Source organism: Peromyscus maniculatus, chromosome 5 (genome assembly GCF_049852395.1).
Source record: "Peromyscus maniculatus bairdii isolate BWxNUB_F1_BW_parent chromosome 5, HU_Pman_BW_mat_3.1, whole genome shotgun sequence".
Lineage (NCBI taxonomy): Eukaryota > Metazoa > Chordata > Mammalia > Rodentia > Cricetidae > Peromyscus > Peromyscus maniculatus.
This window is the reverse complement of record NC_134856.1, coordinates 106,809,012-106,830,429: the sequence shown is the minus strand read 5'-3', so window position 1 is coordinate 106,830,429 and position 21,418 is coordinate 106,809,012. Positions and strand designations below refer to the sequence as shown.

The window sequence follows — 21,418 nt, the reverse complement described above, 5'->3', positions numbered from 1 at the left end:
TCAAGCCTTAGCCAACTTCCTCCAAGGAGGCTCCACCTCTTAAAGGTTCTACCTGCCCTTCAACACTGCCCCAGCTAAGGACCAAGTGTTCAAACACAGGACCCGACAGTGCTATTTCACTTCACTCCAGCAGTGATGGTATGACTTGTGGCAAGCAATTATGAGTCTGTGTCATCATGTGAACACATTTCTCTTACCTCAGCCTCCTCACCTGTTGAACTGAGGTTACAGGGAGGACGCACCATAGAAGACTGCCGCAGACAGTAAAGATTTCTTACATATAAGATGAACATACACATAGTGTGGGTAAAGCGATGCCTAACAAATAAGGGACTGGGTAAATATATCATTTTATTATTATTCCTAGCCTATGTATATAAATATTAATATTATATCATCTTTCTAATTACGTATCACTTGCCAGTGGTCAGCATGAAGTCCCTGAAACAGCTGTCTGTTATTGTCGTTATATACTACAGTGTACACACCAACACACCCTTTCTGAGGCACTCACGGGTCATTTAATTGGTGTTCTTGCCTTCAAGCATTCGTTTGCATCTCTTGAACATTATCATTTAGTTCATTATTCTGATATGTCTTCCTCTCCTATATTTAGATGTCCTGATGTCAGAGTCAAGGGCAAAGTGAGGAGCTGAAATACCTGGATGTAGCCGAGGGAAGGTACTGGCTGTTGGGCAATGCTGACAGCCCAGACCAGCTGCTCTCTTCCTGCCTCTTCAAGGACAACAGAGAACAGAGACCTGTCTGGATCTCAAATGAGGGGGAGTGGAAGAAACAAGACATTGAACTTGCCTGCCTCTCTGTCTCTCTGTTCACTTTATTTATTATTATTTATTGTTCTTTGTCTGTTGTTGTTGCTGCTGCTATCGTTTGAGACAGGGACTCTCTATGTATCCCTGGCTGTCCTGGAACTCACTCTGTAGATCAGGCTGGCCTCAAACTCACAGACATCTGCCAGCCTCTGCCTCCCAAGTGCTGGGTGAGATTAAAGGTGTGGGCCACCACCGCTTGCTCTATTTACTTTTTTAAAATCGAATTTTAAAAAAAAAACTAGACTTGGTGCAGCTTGTCCTCCCAACTAATTGAGAGGTCGAAGTAGTAAGGTCAAAAGTTCAAGCCCCAGTGGGCGTGAGTAGGTTCAAGGCCAACATGTACAAAAATAAAGGACAGAGCACAAGCTCATGGCCCAGGGTTCAACTCCCAGTCCTTGGAAGTTTCAAGTCTTTTGAGACAGAATTCAGCTGGAGCCAGAAAAGAAAGCAAGGAGAGATGAGAGACTAGAGCAGAGCGGGCATCCCGCCCAGCCAGGGTGGGGACAAGGAGCCTCCACCCGCAGGAAGGGGCGGTGCTCCAGGGTCGGCCCTTCCCACCGGCCCGCGGCCCGCCCGCGCTGCGCAGACCCGGCCCCTACTCGCGGATGCGCGCGTCTGGGCTGCGCGGGCACGTGGGCCGCCGGCGCTGTCAATCACGCGCAGCTGAGCTTGGAGAGGCGGGAGCGGCGACGCCGGTGGCGGCGGCGGTGGCGATGGGACCCCGGCGAGAGATCTGCGGCTAGGTCGGCTGCACTTGCTCCACGGGTCGGGGATTGGAGGAACAGGTAAAGCCGCGGGAGGGCTGAGGGCTGTTCTAGGGCTCTCTCTTCACCTCGCCCTCCTTCCCTTTCTCTTTCCCCCCCGCCCTCCTCACACACAAATCTCTATCAATCAGTCTTTCCCTCTCTCCCTCTAGCCCACTCTTCCCCTCTTCCTCCTTCCTTATTCACAAAAATCATGCATATTAAAACACACAAAAACGTAGCAATTTGAGACAACCAACTTCATGCTTTGGGGGTTTGGGGTCTATGTTATGTAAGAATTTGGGGGTTGTACAGCTAAAAACTTAAAAGAGTTTCCTTCCTGTAAGACAAGAAAGTTGTATTTTCAGTAAGGATAAAATAGGTTTATTTAGAGTTTGCGAGGCTTCTCAGATTTCTTTTCCAGGCTAAGCTGACCCCCCTCTACTGGCAACAACATCACCGGCTCTCCAGACTCCTTGGCCATGTCTAAAGATCTTCTGATATGATTTCAGGACCTACTCCTTTTCGTTATTAGATAGGGACACGTGGGTGGAGGTCAGACCAAGGCTGGTGATCTCACAAACCAGCTGGAGTTGGAACACCGAGTATTGGCTGAACTGGTTCCTGGCTCTGTGGCACTAATGTTTTCAGGACCTTGGAGAGCTCTCTGGGCTCAGGACAGGCCCGCACCTTTGGTGGAGAATTCTATCTACCATCAGTTCCTTCAGACACAACCAGAAAGGTGGCTGGTGAGGAGAAAGGACACTGCTGAGGGAGACAGACAGAGACCGGAACCAGGAGAGGGAAAGAGGGGACCCTAGGAGGAAGAAGAAGATAGTGAGGTTGTTGCTTTTAGCTGACTTGTTTTCTTTTGTTAATTCAATTTAATGTTTTGGATTTTAATGTTGGCTCACATACCACCCAAACTTCGGGAGCAAGGAAATGGATCTGGATGATGGTACAGCTGTTCTCCATTATAGATTGACCCTGGAAATGCTGAAGACAGTTTTTTAGGCCTTTTCTGGACTTACCCACCTCCCCCCAACCTTTGGTTTCTCCTTCAAATGCACGGGGGAATCTGTTTAACAGAGGATTTCTCATGGCCTTCTGGGTGGTATGGCCCTAGTTTTTGTCCTTTTCTTTTTTTTAATTTCACAAGACTAGAGTAATGCAGGAAACCAATAGCTCAGTAGCTGGCAGCAGTCACTTAATTGAATTTTGCACGGGCACCTGCTTCTCTTGAGCAGCTGGAGAATAAACTGATCATGATAGGAAGAGAACGGATGTGGAAGTTAAACTAACACGATGAGTAGATTGTCCAAAGAGATTTGCTGAGGGTATGATGCATGTCAGCTTGTCAGAAGACATGGGGATTGTAAAGCTCATTTATTTTGCAGAGAAATTCTGGGATGTCTAGGAAACAAATCATCTTTCATTTAGATTACGTGGGATATAAGCAGCCCAGTTGAGTTGATGTTATCAACTTCATGGCAAACAATGATGCCAAAACAAAAACAGCACCTATATGGTGTTCTGGGTTTCACAAAGCTCATGGGTTTATGTCACCTCGTTCACTCCAAAAATTATCACCAGAGTCCATTGGAAAGTTTTAGAATGTCAGTTAAACTTTTGAGTTTGTTTCGCTTGTTTGCTTTGTTTTGTTTTTAAAGGGAAGCCATTCCTGTTCTTTCACAAGAAGTTCTTGGTCAATGGTTTTGTGAGTAGCTTGTAAAACTTTTATTTTGCTCCGGGTCATATCTGCAGAGTTGTTGTTTTCTTTTCTGCACTAGAATTGAAGGATGAAATTTTAAAAGAAAAGTGAAAGAATAAACAGGCAGAGGACAAGGAGAACATTGAGGTAAGAGTCAGCTTTTGTCACATGTGGATTCATAAGCACCTGTGCCCTGAATGTAGTTAAGGAAGAAGTTTAAAAGGAGAATAAGGATGCTTATCTTGGTTTTAAGTTTTGCATGCCTTATTAATATATATATATATGTAGATATGTGTATATGTATATATATGGGTAGAGATAGATAAATTGATAGATAGATGATAGATAGGTAGATAGATAGATAGATAGATAGATAGATAGATAGATAGATAGATAGATAGATAGATACATGATATAGATAGGTAGACAAATGATATATGGATTGATAGATAAATGGATAGAGGATAGATAATAGATGATAGATAGATGTGTAAGTAATAGATGGATGTATAAGTAGAGATAAATAACCATATAGATACATAGCTTGAAGGATTCAGGCAATTGATAATGAGTAAGCTAATTATACACTAAAATTCCTCTTTTCTAAAGTTTAAAAGTGACTGACAGTGCACAGACATGGAGGGTATAAAAAGACCTCATTATATAAAACTATGATCTCTGTGATTATTCCAAAAAGATAAAGTATCTCTGAACTGATCCATTGGTTAAAAACACATTTCAAGTTTTATGATCATGCTGATGTAATTTAAGAATGCAATTTAATTTCAAAGTGGCAAAGCTCTTAGTGGCTTTCATGACTTCCTGTGTGCACTGTGAATCTCATAGAGTCTTTTAAGGGAAGAGACCTTTTGGGTTTGGTTCTGGGTAAGTGTTCTCAATGGCCTGTGTCTATACCTTGTGTCTTGTAGTGCTGGCCCTGTGGAAAGTGACTCTAATGGGATTGTCACTCTCATTAGCTCAGCATCATTTTGAGGGAGAGAAAATAGTATGAAAAATTGAGGGTTATTTCAAAGTGAATAAAGAGAACAGGGCCTGAGCCTGGCCCACAGTGACTCACACACAGAGCCATGGGAAAACACTCATCCACTTTGTGCCTCAATTTGCTGCCTCCCTTCTCTCAAGGAGACCATGAAGATAAACAATGTGATGTCTGTGATGTCCTCAGAGTTGCAGGAGGCACAAAAACTTATTTCTATTTCCCTGACTGTGAGCACTTTTAGAATAGAATGAAAGTAACTGTACTTATTAGCCCAAAATTAAAATTCCCAACAATTTATACTGCAGTCCATTGGTCTGCATATCCACAGCACTGTCCATGGGGATCTGTCTGTCTAGCCAGGGGGCAGTTCTCAGCATTTGTGCTCTCATTTACTGTAAATGCTGCACATGAATGCTATTTTGTTGAAGACAAATAATGGGAAGAAGAAAGCTGTGGATAGTCCTCATTTGTCAGTAACTACAAGGTCCTTCAGGGAGAATGCAAACAAAGCCCTCTTCAAAGGTGAGCAAACAGCCACACACAGATGGGATAGTGCCTGGATTCTGTTGTGATTCCAGACTAGGGGAATAACTCAGTTGCTAGAATGTTTGCCTCCCATGCACAAGGCCCTGATCTGATGATACTCAGCCCTGCACAAACCAGGCATGGTGGTACATACCTGCAATGCCAGCACTCCTGATGTGGAGGCAAGAAGATCAGAAGTTCAAGGCCAGTCTCAGCTACACAGAGCGTTAATTCAATGCCAACCTAGACTAGAGTCCTGGACCTCCCCCAACAAAAAGGGGAAGAGGTACCAGAGGATCCACTAGCATATTTACAAGTTATATACCAACAGTATCTCATTTAAATATAATTTTAGAAAGTTCTCTTATCAGCTTCTATGCTTGTACCTCCTAGATATTAAAGATTTCTCTAAAGAAAAGGGGCCTCAGCCAGGTCTCAGCCATGGTGGTACATGCCTTGAATGCCAGCACTTGGGAAGCAGAGGCAGGCCAGCCTAGTCTATAGAGTTCCAGGACAGCCCAGGCTACACAGAGAAACCCTGTCTGAAAAAACAACAACAACAACAACAAAAAAAAAAAAAAGGAGAAAAAAAAAAGAAGAAGAAAGAAAACCTCGAAGGTCCTGTCCCTTTATAATAGCCATAAATAATGGTGACAGTACTGTTTTGGTGGGTGCTGATCCAGATATTTAATACAAGCTAACAGAGCCTTGCCCAGTAAGGGAGTACTGACTCAAGTTCAAAGGCCTTTGCCCGCCTTGAGTTCCTGTCTCAGTCCTAGTTTATTGCATATCACTTAATAATTGCCCAGCTTTAAAATCCCTTTACAACATGACTTAGTGTATCCTTTTTCTAACACCACAGGTGTCAATCAACAGAGGAGATTCCAAATAACTATAACATTCCTTGTCTGGAGACAGCTAGCTTCTGACTTCCTAACTTCCCTTGAGTTATATAACAATGTTGAGGTTCTTAGGCCCCAAACCTTCACTCTACCATGGTAGATTTTAAAACTCTTTTCCAAAATAGCCATTCTCCTCTAGACATCAATCCCCACTAGTTGTATCTTGAGGAAGCAGTGTGGATCTTCTCAGCTACCCACCCCATATTCAGAGGCTATTATTGAAGGCAACATATATGACACTAAAGTCGTGCACTAAATGAACAGCCTACAAGTATTGCTTCAGTTTGACACAAGTAAATAGTCTGGGTAGTGGCTTACATTCCCCTTAAGCTAAACTTCATGCACACTGGAATTAAGGACTTTTGGGACTGACAGTCCACAAGCAAGCAGGGAATCAATAACCTCAGTTGTTTGCCCAACAAAAAGTAAATGACTCATTCTGAAGATGTGCAGCTGACAACTCCTAGAGAAACACTTCTGGAAGAAACAAAACCTCAGTCTGGTCCAAGCATTTTAATGTAAGGATGATGAAGCCACAGCCCAGAGATGTTAATAAGCTTAGTGTGATCTCATGACCAGAAACAAGTGTCAGTCCATTCTCTGTTCTGTGTGGCTACCATGACACAGCCCATGCTCTTCCTGTCCATGCTTTGTGCTTTTGGAAGATGAAGTAAGGTCTAGCAAGATTCCTCTTCAGGAATGGATCCAGCATCACTAATGATCCACTTTGAAGCAGAATGCACACCCTGAGGCTCAAAATAATTGCTTCATGACACTTTGTCCCTCAGCCTTTTTTTTTTTAAAGACTCATATTGGTGTTTTTGTTTTGTTTTCTTTTTAGCAAAGTTTAACTAGTGAGTCTCACCAAGAAACACTAGCCTAGTACTCTAGAAGTGACTGGTCAGAGACTGACCGCAATGAGTTTGAGGGCCCTGCTCAGCATCAGAGCTGGGTCCCAAGAGTACGGACTTCAGCAGCTGGGGGAAGCAGCACTTCTTGTTGCTATAGGGACATGTCATTCCTCTTGTGTCTGGTTTTGTTCTTCCTTCCTGTTAAAGGCTCCAATGCTCTGTAGGAGACCTGGAGATTATATAAAACATTTAGGTGAGATGGTTCTGACTACACAGTCATGATTCAGACCAGGCTCCTGCACACTGTAGTCTCTGTCATCTTTTGTCTCCTTCCTGACTCACAGTGTAACCTTTAGCAAGATTTTTCTGTACCTCAGTTTCCTCAATGACAAAGCAGAGTTAGTAATACCAACCCCATCTCCAGTTGACTAAAACTTTTTATTAGAATGCCTTCAAAAGAAGGCAACTCTAAAATTATTCTACTTATGTGTCACTGGTAATAGGCTCTTATTAATCACATTCATTGTATAAGCATTAAGTAGAAGGTACTGAAGAGATCATCCCAGTACTTAAGACATAAAAAAAAAAAAATAGGTACCTATCCTTTTGATCCATCAAACAAAATGCTTTCTAAAACCTTGAGAGTTGTGAAATAAAACCCCTCTGGATGTCTAAAAGTTTTTTTTTTTAAATGCTTATCTTTACCTCTCTTGACATGTTCTCCTGAATGACTTTTTTAGAGGGAGTTGTTCCTGAACCAAGAAAGCACACAAGTGTTCAAAGTAATGATGGTCAGCATTTAGAACGATGAGGCTATCGACCAAGGATACCACATGCCTGTGCCATTTTCCTGACATCAGGAGCATATTTTCTCAGATTTGACTGTATTTTCAAAGCAAATCCATTTGTGGCAGGAGTGCTTATAAAGGGATGTGCTTGTGATTTTGCTTGGTTCCATAGGACTATTCTCAATTTACACCGCCATGTGTCTATATTGGTTACTTTATGAGATGCTGGGACAAGATACTGACAAAAGCAACCTGTGCAAGTAAGGGGTTATTTCGGCCCACAGTTCTAGGGCATTGCCCATCATGGCAGCAGGAACTTGAGGCAGTTGGTCATGTGACATCTATGTTCAGAAAGGAGAGACAAATGTTAGTGCTCAGTCCATTGTTGAGTTCAGGTCTTCAGCCCACAGAATAGTGCTACTTGCCTTTATTGTAATTCTTCCCATCTCAATTAACCTAGTCTAGAGAACCGTTCACAGGTATACCTAGAACTCTGTTTCTATGGTGATTCTAAATTCTTTCACCATTAAGATAGCCATCGCAATATTCGACCAAACTAAGTGATCACAAAGGAATCTGGCAAAACTATAGAGAACGTTTTTGTCCTGTGGACATTACTAGCTGGTTCCTTGAGAAGCAATTAGAACACTTAATGCATCTTTCTTGACCTAGATTATAGCACAGTCCTAGACTTTCCTGGAAAAATATTTTCCCAGTGAGAAAATAATTTTGTGTCTCATTTTGTCATACACAGATTATGTCCAAACAAGGAAAATAATCTATTAAAAAACTGGAAAATGCTAGTATTTCCCATTTCTAGCTAAATACTTATCTGTTTATACAGAGGTCAGAAAAATCAAAGAATATAGAACTGAGAAGTCCCTCACCCACCAAAACAATGGCCCCTCAGTGATTTCTTACTGAAAAGAATAAACAAAAACATTGGGCTTCTTGGTTAAGAGCACTGGCTGCCCTTCTATAGGACCACAGTTCATTTGGTGGCTCATAACCACCTGTAACTCCAGTTCCAGGGGACCCAACACCCTCTACTGGCCTTAGCAGGTACCAGGCATGCAAATGGTACACAGGTATACATGCAGACAAAACACACAAACACATTAAATAAAGTTTTGTTTTTAAAGAAATAACATGAATTATTAATGAAATCCATTTAAACTTTTATCTCCAAGAGTAACAATTGGCAAAAATCAACCTTAAATTTCCATCTTGCAAAGGTAGTGTCCTAGGCAGCTCACTTATACAAGTTTTATTCAATTTTCTTAAGTCTTATTTATACTAGACACTTTGTAGGAAATAGTAAAAGGGTCTACTGTCTGCATTACACTTTCATACCTACATGGACAGACGTATCTACAAATAACCATGGAAATACATGGACAGACATATCCACAAATAACCACGAAATACATGGACAGACATATCCACAAATAACCACGAAATACATGGACAGACATATCCACAAATAGCCACAGAAATACACAGTGCTAGAACTGGGGAGGTGTAAATTAATGGCCCAGTCACTCATGATTAATAAAGCATGTTAGCTGCTCCACAGCTTTCTATCAAAGCTTCCATGTGACTTAGCCATCAGTTAAAACATCAGAGGAAGTTACAACATGAGCTCTGAATGCAAAGTTGGAACCACTAAGAGGAATCCTGTATGCATTCCAAAAAGGAATGTGGTTAAAAATCCAGGATGACCCAAGACAAATTCCACCATGGCCAGTGAGACGGCCTACAAATTTCCTACATTCAAGATCTGTTGTCAAGGCTTCTCTGCTGCCATCTCTCATGCACCTTTTCCTTGTATTTTGTATAATTGAAGTGACTGAAGCTACTGTATCCCCTCTGTTTGTGGAGAACCAATTCTAGCCAGTGATTACTGGGGGTGAGTTTGCATTTAACAGATGAGAAGGGCAGATAAACTAGGTGAGTCTTTAAAGGTGCCATTTCCCTTAAGAAAAAAAAGGGGGGGCTGGCCTATTTAAATAGGCTGGTCTGGTATGACTCAGCCTGGTTCTTGTCTTTAATATGCCTTTTGATCCTGGAATTCAAGAACTAGCCCATGGGGCTGATCTCTGTGCATGCTGTCTTTCCAGCTGGGAAGATGACTTCTTGCAGCAACACCTGTGGGTCCAAGCAAGCCCAGGCTGACCCCGAGGGTGGGTACCAGCGCTATGGAGTTCGGTCCTACCTGCATCAGTTTTATGAGGACTGCACTGCCTCCATCTGGGAGTATGAGGATGATTTCCAGATCCAGAGATCGCCTAACAGGTGGAGCTCAGTATTCTGGAAGGTGAGGAAAAGAATAATGGAAAAAAAATATCAGAAGTGGACAATACTGGAGCTACCGAGAACTGAGAGGTTCTCTGTGTGAGCCTCAGTCCTGGTAACATTTAATGCATTGTTCTTCCCTTGGAAAAGAGATTATAAATTTTTGGGTCAAAGAAAGCCTCTACATACAACATAATTACTTGATGAGCTGGTTAAACAGAAGTAGGGTCAAAGGCCAGGCAATTAGTAGTCTCGATCGTTATTAACTGGCCACTTCACTCGTTTCCTGTGAAGCCACTCATATGCAGAACATTGTGTTCTTTCAGCCTCCATTACAGTCTGGAGAGGTGTCTGTTATAGTTTGAATGGGAAATGTCCCCCCCCCCCCAGGTTCCTGTGTTTGAATGTTTGGTCCCCAGATGCTGGTGCTCTTTGGCGAGTGTGTGAAACTTATAAGAAGTGGAGATTAGCTGAACTAAGTGGGTCCCTGGAGGGTGGGCCTGGAGATTTACACCCATTCCTGGCTTCCTACCTGCTCTGTGCTTCCTGATTGTCCAGAGGGACAAGCCCCTGCACTACAGTCAGGAACCAAGCGGTGCCCAGCCATCATGGACTGTATTCCCTCAAACTGCAAGCCAAAGCCCACCCCCTCCCTTCAGCTGCTTCTTTCAAGGGTTTTATCACAGTGTTGAGAGAAAGAACTAACTTAGTATCAGTTGACACATTGGAACAATTACTAGAAAGAAGCCATTAGGTATTGAGCAAGCATTAATGTTGAAACATGGCCCCATAGTCATAAACCAGCTCTGCCTTCACCATATAGGGGACCGTGAGGCTCTGTGAGGAGACTCATTGGAAAAATGCATTCAGTGCCTCAAAAGATACTTAGCACTGGCTGCATCTGTAGAATGATTGGGTTGAGGTGCTGGAAATGATGAACACGAAACAAAAGGTTCCCTGCCCACATGAAGCTTACAATCCACCCCAGGTATCAGGAACTTGAGGCAGCTAGTCCCATGCACCTGTAGTCAGGAAGAAGAGAGAAATGAATGCTGGTGTACCCACCTAAAAGCCCTAACAGCATGCCAAGTGACACCAGCTATTCACGTAAGAGGAAGGAGGTAATGCAGGCGGGCACAGAGGTACAGGGGTAGAGAAGGATCGAGGTGCAGTGATGGAGAAAGGTTTGCAGAAAAGATGAAAACTGAGCAACTTCAGATGGGCTGGTGGAGCAGACCAGGATGCTTTCAGGATGAATACCACTTGGAGCTGGGAATGTAGCATCCCCAAAGCCCCTGGGAAGAGGGAAGAGGTCCATTTTGGAAGTAGAGTTAGATAGAGGAAGACACTGAATTCAGAAAAATAACAACACAGATGGTCTCTGTGGGGTCTTGTAGACAATGGTGAAGACATGGGCTGTTACCTCAAGAAACAGGGAACTCCATCTGAAGAAGCCTGGATAACACAAGCTGACTGATATGTTATCAAGATCTTTCTGGCTACTGAGCAGAAAAGAAGTTATCAGAGGGCACACAAACCTAGATGCATTCAGAAGCCATTAAAGTACCCAAACAAGAGACATGGCAGCTTAGATTAGGCAGGTGCCAGCGAAGCTTTAAAATGGTCTAGCCTAGCATTAAGTTTGAGGGCCAGGCTGTCAATATATGCTAATAAAAAGCCATCAAGCAAGATCTCAGGCCCTTGCCCTGGTCTTATGTTCTGGATGATGCTGTGACCTTAGATGGAGGTATCTAGTAAAGAAGTGGGACAGGTGGAAACCATGAGTGTGACTTTGGCTGTGTCACACTGAAGGTAACTATTACACCAACAGAGATAAAGCTCTCATGGCCTTTTCAATGTATTGTCTCAGCTCATGGATTTGAGGTCATTCATAGGTAGAATGCACAGAAGATGCCAGCTGAAACAACCTGGGGAAAGGCAATGATCATAGAAGAGAAAGGGATACTGGAATGCCCCAGTGCTTAAGAAATGGAGGAAGATTTAGGGAAGGTCTCTGAGATTTGACCTCAAAGGATGCCTGGGGTCTCCACCAGCTCCAACATTCCATACTTCTGAAAGATCCCACACATTTGACCCAGACATTGACTTAAACTGCTATGTATTGGTAATACAGTATAACAAGAGGCAGTTTAGCCTAGTGAATATGAACATAGCGTCTTGTCTCAGGCCATATGAATTCAAGCTCATGCTCTTGCATTTCATAGCTCTGTAACTCTAAGTAATGACACTTCACTTACCATGTAAATACTGTGAAATTTGAGACTGTATTTAGAAAGTGCTTAAGACAATGGCTGCTGTATGTTCAATAAGGTTTGGCTGTGTTAGCAACCATTACTTCATGCCAATTAGAATACTAAGTGCTGGAATGGAAAGAAAACTGGAAATCTAGTGAATTACACATTGGGTAACATAGTTGTTAGTGTGGATGTCCCAAGACTTGTGTTAATTCAAAATCATACCTTTGTCACAGAATCTGTATTAGAGTTAAACAAGTCAGCATCCTTGTTCTGTGGAAACCTCAGCTCAGATGAATCCTTACTGGCCTGGACCAATGACATGCATGTTTGATCCAGCTACACCTTGTATAGGTGATTGTTTCACTCTTCTCTACGGTCTCTCCCTCCACTCTCTCCTCCTTTCTTCTCTCCTCTCCTCTTCCCTCCTCTCTTTCTCTCCATACATATAGATGTATGTATAGGCATGAGTGGAGTATATTTATGTTGCCAATATCTTTAAATGCCATTGACATAAAGACTACTTAAGCATCTGTGTGCATCCAGGGCACTGGAGTGTGATTTGGGAACTGCAAATCCATTAAACAATATGCAACAGTGGACTGAAAATAAAGAACTCACAGTAAATGACCAGCTCCAATAGGATTTTAATATTTTCCTTTCATTCTTACACAAGCAAGGTCCAAATTCCTTGTTCCCTGTTATGTTAAGCCTGTTTTAGAGAAACACAGGCTGAGGTTTCTCTGAGGCTACATTCCAATAAAATCCTTCACCTGGAAGCCTGGTGTCAGCCTGCACAGCCTAAGGAGTCTGTCTTGGTGACATTTGCTCTACCCAGGGCAGAGGCTGGCTATTCTGGGGAACTTCCAAAGCAGGCTGAGTGGAAATGTTCTCAGGAAGAACTTTGTAATAATACAAAGAAAGGACCCCATTGCACACATGACCCAGCAAGACCCTGCTTAATGTTTTACTCTTGGTTTTCAAATTGCAACTATAGATGGTTCAAGTTGCTAGCAACCCCTTTTCCTTCCACTGTGAAATTGTAGAAGTCAAGCCAGTCTGTCCCTTGGAGCTGTGCTCTAAGTACCTTGTTAGCTAGCACTCTGCCCTTGACTTCCTGAGCAGTGAGCAGACTGGAGAGGCTTAATGAGAACAGAGAGTGCAATCACATGGACTCATGTTGAAATCTGTGCCCTGCCCTCCCTGCTCATTTATACATGGCATCTGTCTCAATGCCATTCTTTCTTTCCACAAATATTTATTGGTCCACCACACACTAGACCACCTGGTAAGTGCAATAGATTATATAGGACCCATTTTTGCCTCTGAATAAGATATAGAAATTCACAGTTAAACAGAGACATAGACACAGGTTATTACAATCCAGAATGCTAACTGTTCTTATCGAAATGGTACCTATTGGGAGCACAGAGTTCGGGAGACAGGAAGAAGTGAGTATCTAGAGCAGCCTAGAGAACTTGACCCTGGTGGAGACTCCCTGTGCATCTGCAGAAGCAGGGCACCAAGGTAGAAAGAAGTGCATTGCAAATGTGGAGGGTTAGAGAACACAGCAGATAGCTGGGACCCCGACAGAGCAAGCAGGAGTGTTTGCAGATTGCAGGTTTCGAGAGAAGGGTCACAGGTGAGCTGGAAATGTATCCAAAAGCTCACATAAAGCTTTGGATGCAATAGGAATTTCTCCACGGCCTTATAGTGTACTGAGTACAATGAGGGAAAAGAAATAGACAGTATTTCAATTTGAGAAGAATCTCATAATCTGAGATAAACACATACTTCCAATATATGTGATAGTCGTTGTGACTTGGGAGGTTTGATCATTAAGAGAACACCATTTTCAGAGCATCACAGAGGACTGAGATTAGATGTCAAGGTCAGGAATGACCCCAAGAACTGAGCATGGGGACTAAAATACTATTTGAATATGGAAGTTATTGCTTGTGTGCTAGAGGAGATAATCTCTGTGTGGTGCAAGGGCTGATGGGCAAGTCCATTATTCTGGTGGAGGGATGCCAAGCATACTGCATGGGGTCAGACCCGAAGAAGCCTCTAAGCCAAAGTTCTATATCAGGCTTCACTTTGTAGAGCTTGGCATCTAGCTGGGGTAGGTAGGCAATGGTGAGCAAGACCCTGCCATGGGCAGAATCACTACTCAGAGCTCAGGGCTTACAGAGAAAACAACAGCAATCCTCGGGGAAGGGGAAGGATCAAAATCTAGGCCTCACTCCCCCATGAGCTTTGAATGATCTCCACCCAGATGGCTCCTTAATGCCTAGCTCCATCCACCCCCACCCCCAGGCTGTTCCTCTCTGCCTGGCTGCTTCTGGCCTCCAGCGGTCATTATTGCCTCCTCTATGCCAGAGCAGCTGTGCTACAGAAGCTGTTCACTGGCTCTGCCTACCAGCTTGGCACACACCGCAAATTCAGACTTCACCAGCACACTGGAAAACGAGGAAGGAGATGCTGGTCAAAAGAACAGCAATTTTTGGCTGATTTCCGGGACCCAAGGTTGCCTCCCTAGCCAACTCTCCTTTGCTACAGCAGGGAATGGGTTTCCCACGAGCTCTGCATAGCTTGGGTAGACATCAGGAGTCACAGCCTAGGCATTGACCTTGCTGCTGCTGTGGAAGTTTATCATCACCTAGTGATGTCCTTTAAATTCACTGCTGAGACTGACCCCACCACCCTGTATCCTGAGGATGCTCTATTGGAACCTTTCCAGCAGCATTCCAGTACACACAGACACACACACACACACACACACACACACACACACACACACACACACACACGGCACTGAACAAAACTCCAGGGCTCTCTTAGAGCTTTAAATAACCTTTGTGTGCCCATGCCCTTTGCTGATCTTTCCCTTAGACCTAAGACTGCTTCAACTCACTATTATGTTTGGATACAGTCCACATAATGCCTGATGGAATCATCCCCCAAAGTTTAGTTCCTTCCAGTATTCTGACACAATCTCAGGATCAGGATATACATTCCACCTGCCCTCCCCTTCAAGATTCTCATGGGGATTTAAGAAGCACCGTCCTCATGATTGCTTCATCAGACCTTCATGCCTATAGTCCCAAGTTGTTCCCTGTTCGCAGTCCCTCTCTGGGCACACCACTTGGAGGTTCCATGACACTTGCATTGATTGCGGACACCCAGTGGTGACTGTCTCCTCCTTCCTATGAAACTCTAATGGAGATAAGGAAAGAGAGGAGACTCCGCCTGGCAGGTCACTCTCCAGGTCTGACAATGGTCAGAACTTCCTCCATGCGGAAGCCACAGTTTGCTTTTCGCCTGTGAGTGATATTCTCAGAGTGGATTTTGTCTTGTACACCTCTCAGCTGAGAGAGGCAGGCTGTGCTGAGATCCATCACTGGGGTCCACTTCAATAGGCGAGAGGCTGGAGTTTGCCAGTCAAGAGCATTGTCTGGAATTCGGGCTCGGGGATGAACTTTGACGAGGCAAGGCAGAAAAGACAGGGCTGCTGCTGCCCGCGCTCTGCAGAAGATGCAAAACCCAAGCAGCCACAGCTTTGCGCCCCTTGGCTTCTGAGCTTTGGCACCAGATCTTGAGGAGGGAGGTAATTTAGTGACATGGAAAGCAAGTCACCGTGGATATTTAAGTTAGTTTAGTTTGTGCTTCCAGAATTTTCCAATGTGAGTCATTTTTGAAGAGTTATAAATAATGGCTAGTCTCTGAAGGTGAATTTACTTACCATCATTTTTAGCAACCCAAAATATGATTTTACAACCCAATTTCTTCTACATTACTTGCATCCTATGCAGAATAACTTCTCTGTTTTTATTTAGTCTCACACTGACATATTTTGTTTTTCAGTTTCTTCACCATATCATATTAAAGGAGATGTGTCCATATATAGTGGATAAAACTCTTTTGAAATTAAAATAATAGGCAGGGAATATGAAAAATAGCAATTGGTAGCATATTGTGGGCATAAGGAAAGTGGGGGATCACACAGGGTTCAGATATACTAACTACAGAAGCTTGAAATAGGCTACTCACAGAGTTTGTTACTTACCAAATATGACCTTATAGGCTGCAGCTTCCGATGGTGACTATAATAATAATCTGTTTTGCGTAAGCATCTGTATTAAACACACATGCATCTAGCATGGTGTCTGGACCACACCTGATGCTGAACAGCAGTGATGACCTTACCAAGGTCACAGGTTGATGAGGGTGTTTTCCTTCTGTTAGCCATGCCCCCTCAATCAATGCATCAACTCTAAAATTTAACAGCTAAATAAACATACTTTAAATTCCAAGATTAGGTAGCATTATATATTTGTTTATTTTTCCGACCCTTTACTACAACTTAAAGCAATTAGGAATGGAAGAAAATAAAAAAGATGTTTAAAAAATGGATAGCTGTGTTACATAATCCTTTTTCCAACTGATAAGTAACTGTTTTAATACTGTTAACCAAAGTTTTTTTTTTCCACATAACAGCTACTCACAGTTTGTTACTTACCAAATACAAAGTGGAGTGCTTTTGAACAAAGTCATATTTAATCTTCACAGTATCATAATGTGGATACTATAATTGTTTGTCATTCCATAAATATGGAAAATTGTGATACAAACATTCAAGTAACTTTGCTTCTATGATTCCAGTACAAGTTGCAGGATGGGAGCCCAAGGTGAGTCTACCTATGCCTCCTGGGCTCTAATCACCATGTGGCACATCACTTTGCCTCTGCTCTTTGCTAATTACTTTTCATTATCAATTTGGTTACATTAAGAAACTCCTGGGACACTAGAGAAACTTTTGTTAGAATATCTGTGAAGATAATTTCACAGAGGACTAACTGAGGGCAGCTCCTCCATGAATATGGAAAGCACCATCCCATGAACTGGGGTCCCAGAATGACTTTAAGGAAAAGAGAACATCAACTGTATCAATCAGAGTTCTCTAAAGGAACAGAACTGATAGAATGAATACATAGATATATAGCTATAAAGATATACAGATATATGGGACAGTATTAGAGTGGCTTACAGGCTATGATCAGGGTAGTCTAGCCATGGCTGTCTCCTGACCAAAAAGCTAAGGATTCAGTAGTTGTTCAGTCCACGAGGCTGGATGTCTCAGCCGTCTCAATCTGGTGCTAGAGTCCCAGAGGATTCCTAGAGAGCTGCTCGTCTTCAGTCTACCTTGGAATGCCAAATAAATAGATTCTAGTAACAGCACATGAATGCCTCAGCAATAGGTTGGGTGAGCTTGTCAGTGAGAGTGAGAGGAAGCAGGCAACAAAGGGGAAGCCTCCTTCTTCCACACCCTGTCATGTGGGCTGACACCAGAAGGCGTGGCCCAGATTTAGGGTGTGTCTTCCCACCTTAAATGACCATCCAATCAAGAAAACCCCTCACAGGCTTGTTCAGCTGCTTGAGTTTTAGTTGATTCCAGATGTAGTCAAGTTGACAACCAAGATTAGCTGTCACACCCACTGACCACCTATGCTTCCTGACCTGATGAAATGCAAGCAAGCATCACCCTGTGCTTTCACAGCCATGGAACTGCTCCAGACATGCTTCCACACTATGATGGACTGTGCCTCCTTGAGCTCAAACAAACCCTTCCTCACTTAAGTTTCTTTGGCCAGGCATTTGGTTATATAAGTGAGAGCCTAACATAACTGTGTTGCCCTTAAGAAAGCAGTTTATCCTTCCATCTGTTGCTCTAACCTGTTGACATCTGCACAAGTTCCATACACGTGAAAAGAAACAGAGCATGGGTCTGGGGTCACCTGGATGGCTGCCAGGCCCTGTCTCTGTGGTGGGTCTATTTTTTTTGCCAGGGACTGACCTTCTAGAGGCTCCACATCTTTACCTGCTGGCTATAGATCCTTCCCTCCTTACTTTAGAAAGATATCAGCATTGATAAGGATTGTGGGTGTTCTCAGGCCCCAAACACCAGGGCCACGTCTGTCAGTTGAGCATGTGGGTTTGTCGCCCATTGCAGTGAAGATAATGATAATCACTGCACGAGGGAGTGAGAAAGAATGAGTTAATAGGGTGTGGCTTTGGTTGGTGGCTTCTGGGAGGAGACACGGAAGCCGTGGGACACTCCGTATTGTCTAGACATGTCTCTGCTGAAGCTTGTCTATAAGGAAGGCAGACTACAGGAGAGGACAACCAGGTTGGAAAAAGGAATAGTGGATGGGCCTACTGGCTGGGAGGAGCAGTCTGCATGATGGCCCTGTTTTGTAAAAGCTGTGACACAGTCATGTAGAGGCCTGGTCTTGTCTTCTCCCATCATGGTCACAGGTTGAGCATGTCTGAGTTGGCACTCTGTGAGATGTGTTGTACTTGACATAACATCCTATGATAGGTCAGCTTCTGGGGATATCAAGGGGCAGCGTCAGTCAGGCCAGCTCTGGGCATCAGGGCAGCTTCTCTCTTCCCCGACACCCAGTGAGGCATGTGAACAAAGCAGGCTCCTTCAGCTTGTACAAGTAGGAAGCAGGCGAGATTTGGGGCTAGGCTTTCTGGCGGGCGTTCCCTCTCACCTTCCACTTTAAATATACAATTAAGTCTCTTTCTCGTGCAGAGTGAGGGTGGCTGGGAAGAGTCTGAACTCTGAAGAAATGAGTGGTGCCCTTGTGGCCGAATGGAAACAGAAAGGGGCAGCTGCTCACTGTCTCGTGCTTCTGTCCTGTCTCTCTAGGTCGGACTCATCTCAGGCACTGTCTTTGTGATTCTCGGACTAACCGTCCTGGCAGTGGGCTTTCTTGTGCCCCCCAAAATTGAAGCTTTTGGTGAAGCTGATTTCATGGTGGTCGACACACATGCCATGCAGTTCAACGGTGCCCTGGACACGTGCAAGCTAGCGGGGGCTGTGCTCTTCTGCATTGGGGGCACATCCATGGCAGGGTGCCTGCTGATGTCCGTGTTTGCCAAGAGCTATTCCAAAGAAGAAAAGTTCCTTCAACAGAAGTTTAAAGAGCGCATCGCAGACATTAAAGCCCATACCCAGCCCATCACTAAAGCTCCAGGCCCAGGAGACACCAAGATCCCAGTCACTTTGTCCAGAGTTCAGAATGTGCAGCCTCTATCAGCCACTTGAAATAGCTGCCACCTCAGGCCACCCCTCTCTGATTCACATGCATCGTCATTTAAAAATAATTAAAAAAAAAAAAAAAAAAAAGGTAGCCAGTTTTTGAAGTGACATGCATTTGGCAGTGACCTATCCCGAGAGCCATGTGGGGCTGGACACAGGGTCACGCAGGCTTAGTTCAAGTGACAGTGAATGTTATGTGTCAGTCTGCACCCGCTTCCGATTGGTTCCCCCAGCCCCTCTGGAGCTAATTTCTCTGGTCTCTCTACATTGTGCTATTTTCTGTGTTAGTTGAAAGCACTGAGCAGAATAGGCCAGCCCACTAGTCATCAACGTGATCTACTTCATCTTCTAATTGGTTTTTCTGATCCTCCCCGGGTAGTGCTGTCTTCCAAGCCTATCTCTGTGTATGGATTATCATCATGTGTTCATAGAAATGCAGTTTCCTGATTTTGATCCAGATGTTAGACTTTTAACTCTATCTTAGCATAAAAGTCTTAAGAATGAATAGAAATTTATCAGTGTTCTAGGTAAATCACTGTGTTTTCTCCAGATTTTTTTTCACTTAAAGAGGTAAAATTGCCAATTTGGGAATCTTGGTAAAACCAGCAACAATAATAATATTAGAAGTATATATTTATGCAGTATCTGACAGCATTAACAGCTGGGAAGCTTGACTTCCTGCCATTAACTTTGCCATTTGACTTTGCAGAAATAAATAAATAAATAAATAAATAAATAAATAAATAAATAAATAAAAATAAATGTCCTCCAGTCCTCAGTTCCCCAACTTACATACGAGGCTTTAAGAACATTCCCTGCTCAAGTATATGGAATTTTTTTCAGCCATGTGTCACCAAGTCTCTTTCCTGTGGATATTTGTGATGGTCTTGTGTTGAGGGTATTTTTCAGAAATGGACTCCTGGAGTCTCCGACTCTGCAGACTTTATAGTATTTACCTTAAATATCCAACCCATGAGGCTGGATGACGCTGCCTTGCATTCATAGAGACGAGTAAGCTAGCCTTAAATAACAAGCCCTAGGCTGGTGTTAACCTTAAAAAGGGTTTTCATCCTCAAATTGGAGAAACTGAGCCCCAAATCCCATGGTCTCCAACACATGCCCCTTGTCCCTCGCATTTCCATTTAATCTGCAAATGTAGATTAGACTGAGGAAAGGGAAAGGTATGACTGTCATTCTCTCAGCTGTGATCCTTAAAGCTTTGTCGTTATATGTGTACATATTCTTCCTTTAAAGGGTAAACCAAACATGTGAATGGGCCGGACCAGAACCACACTGTCATCCACCCAACATGGCTCTTTCTTTCCAACATGTACTTTTCCATTCTGAGACTGAATAAGCCCTGATGTTTCCCTAACTAAATGGAGGAATAAACGAAGCAATTAGTGGTCTTTGTGTGTGGTGTTTATTTTGCACCCTGCAGCATAACACACAGGGCAATCAGCATCCTCAGTGGGGCTCATCCGCCAGATTGTAGAGAAATTGTTCTGGTTTCCTCCCTCGCTCTACCTTCACATGGAAATGCCACTTTAATTTCATTCTTTGAATCCTTACACAAGGTCCCCAAACATCTGTGGTGAACACCTTTCTGGTGCTTGCTTCTATCTCGGTACCAATGAACATTGGAGAATGAGTTTGACTTTTATTAGGCTCTGGAATGAAAGCTAATAGTTGGTGGAGCTTAGAAACATATAGACCCAAGAGTAAAAGCAGCTTCATCTCTTAGATAAACGCCTTCGTAAAGGCCACGATGAATAAAATAGAAGTTACAACTTAAGCAGCCACCTGACGTTCTCTACCCCTGCTCAGCCCCACCTCTAAAGAAGTGGACATCTCTAAGCACCCCCAAAGACCACAAGGCAGAGATTAGGAGTCATGGAGCAACACAGAGGGAAGACTGAAACCAAATGGCAGCGGGAAAGACAGAAGCTATTGGGTAAAGACACAAGCCATATGCTGTCAGCGGGTGTATATCAACACACAAGATTGTCTTAAAGCTAGTCATACACCTAGATTGTAGCGAACCGAGGATGGACTGAGAGCTTTGGTCCCAGCTGCCTGTTTACATTGACTGCATCTTCCCTATGGCACAAACTTTGGAAACTGTGAGACTTTCATGGGCCTCTAACTCTAGAGGGAAACAGGATATAAGAGTTTGAGACGACGGTGTCTGAAGAGCATTAGAAATGAGATCTGGCCTGGAGATCATATGAGCATGAGATCTTGTGGTTGACAGAAGGTTTAGAGAATGTGGCTGCCTGGGTAGAATTCCTTGGGTCAGCACTGGTCTACTGACTAAGCCACCCCCATCACATGGACTTTCCCTGCTTCATCCCAGGGCAAACGAATACCCTATGTTAGCTCTGCATGGTTAGAAAACACATCTCCT

General features: G+C 43.5%; 1 protein-coding gene across 2 annotated transcripts; it reads left to right on the top strand.

The window, feature by feature from the left end:
* The first annotated feature begins 1,423 nt into the window (after window positions 1-1,423).
* Nrsn1 (neurensin 1) lies at window positions 1,424-20,420 on the top strand. Of its 2 annotated transcripts, XM_042278306.2 has the most exons (4): window positions 1,429-1,618; window positions 3,367-3,434; window positions 9,474-9,670; window positions 18,619-20,420. In XM_042278306.2, exons 3-4 carry the CDS (start codon window positions 9,482-9,484, stop codon window positions 19,015-19,017), a joined length of 588 nt encoding a protein of 195 aa, XP_042134240.1. In that variant the 5' UTR covers window positions 1,429-1,618; window positions 3,367-3,434; window positions 9,474-9,481; the 3' UTR covers window positions 19,018-20,420. The 2 variants fall into 2 exon arrangements, with proteins under 2 accessions (XP_042134241.1, XP_042134240.1); XM_042278307.2 differs by lacking the exon at window positions 3,367-3,434 and having other exon boundaries at window positions 1,424-1,618.
* Window positions 20,421-21,418: the final 998 nt, after the last annotated feature.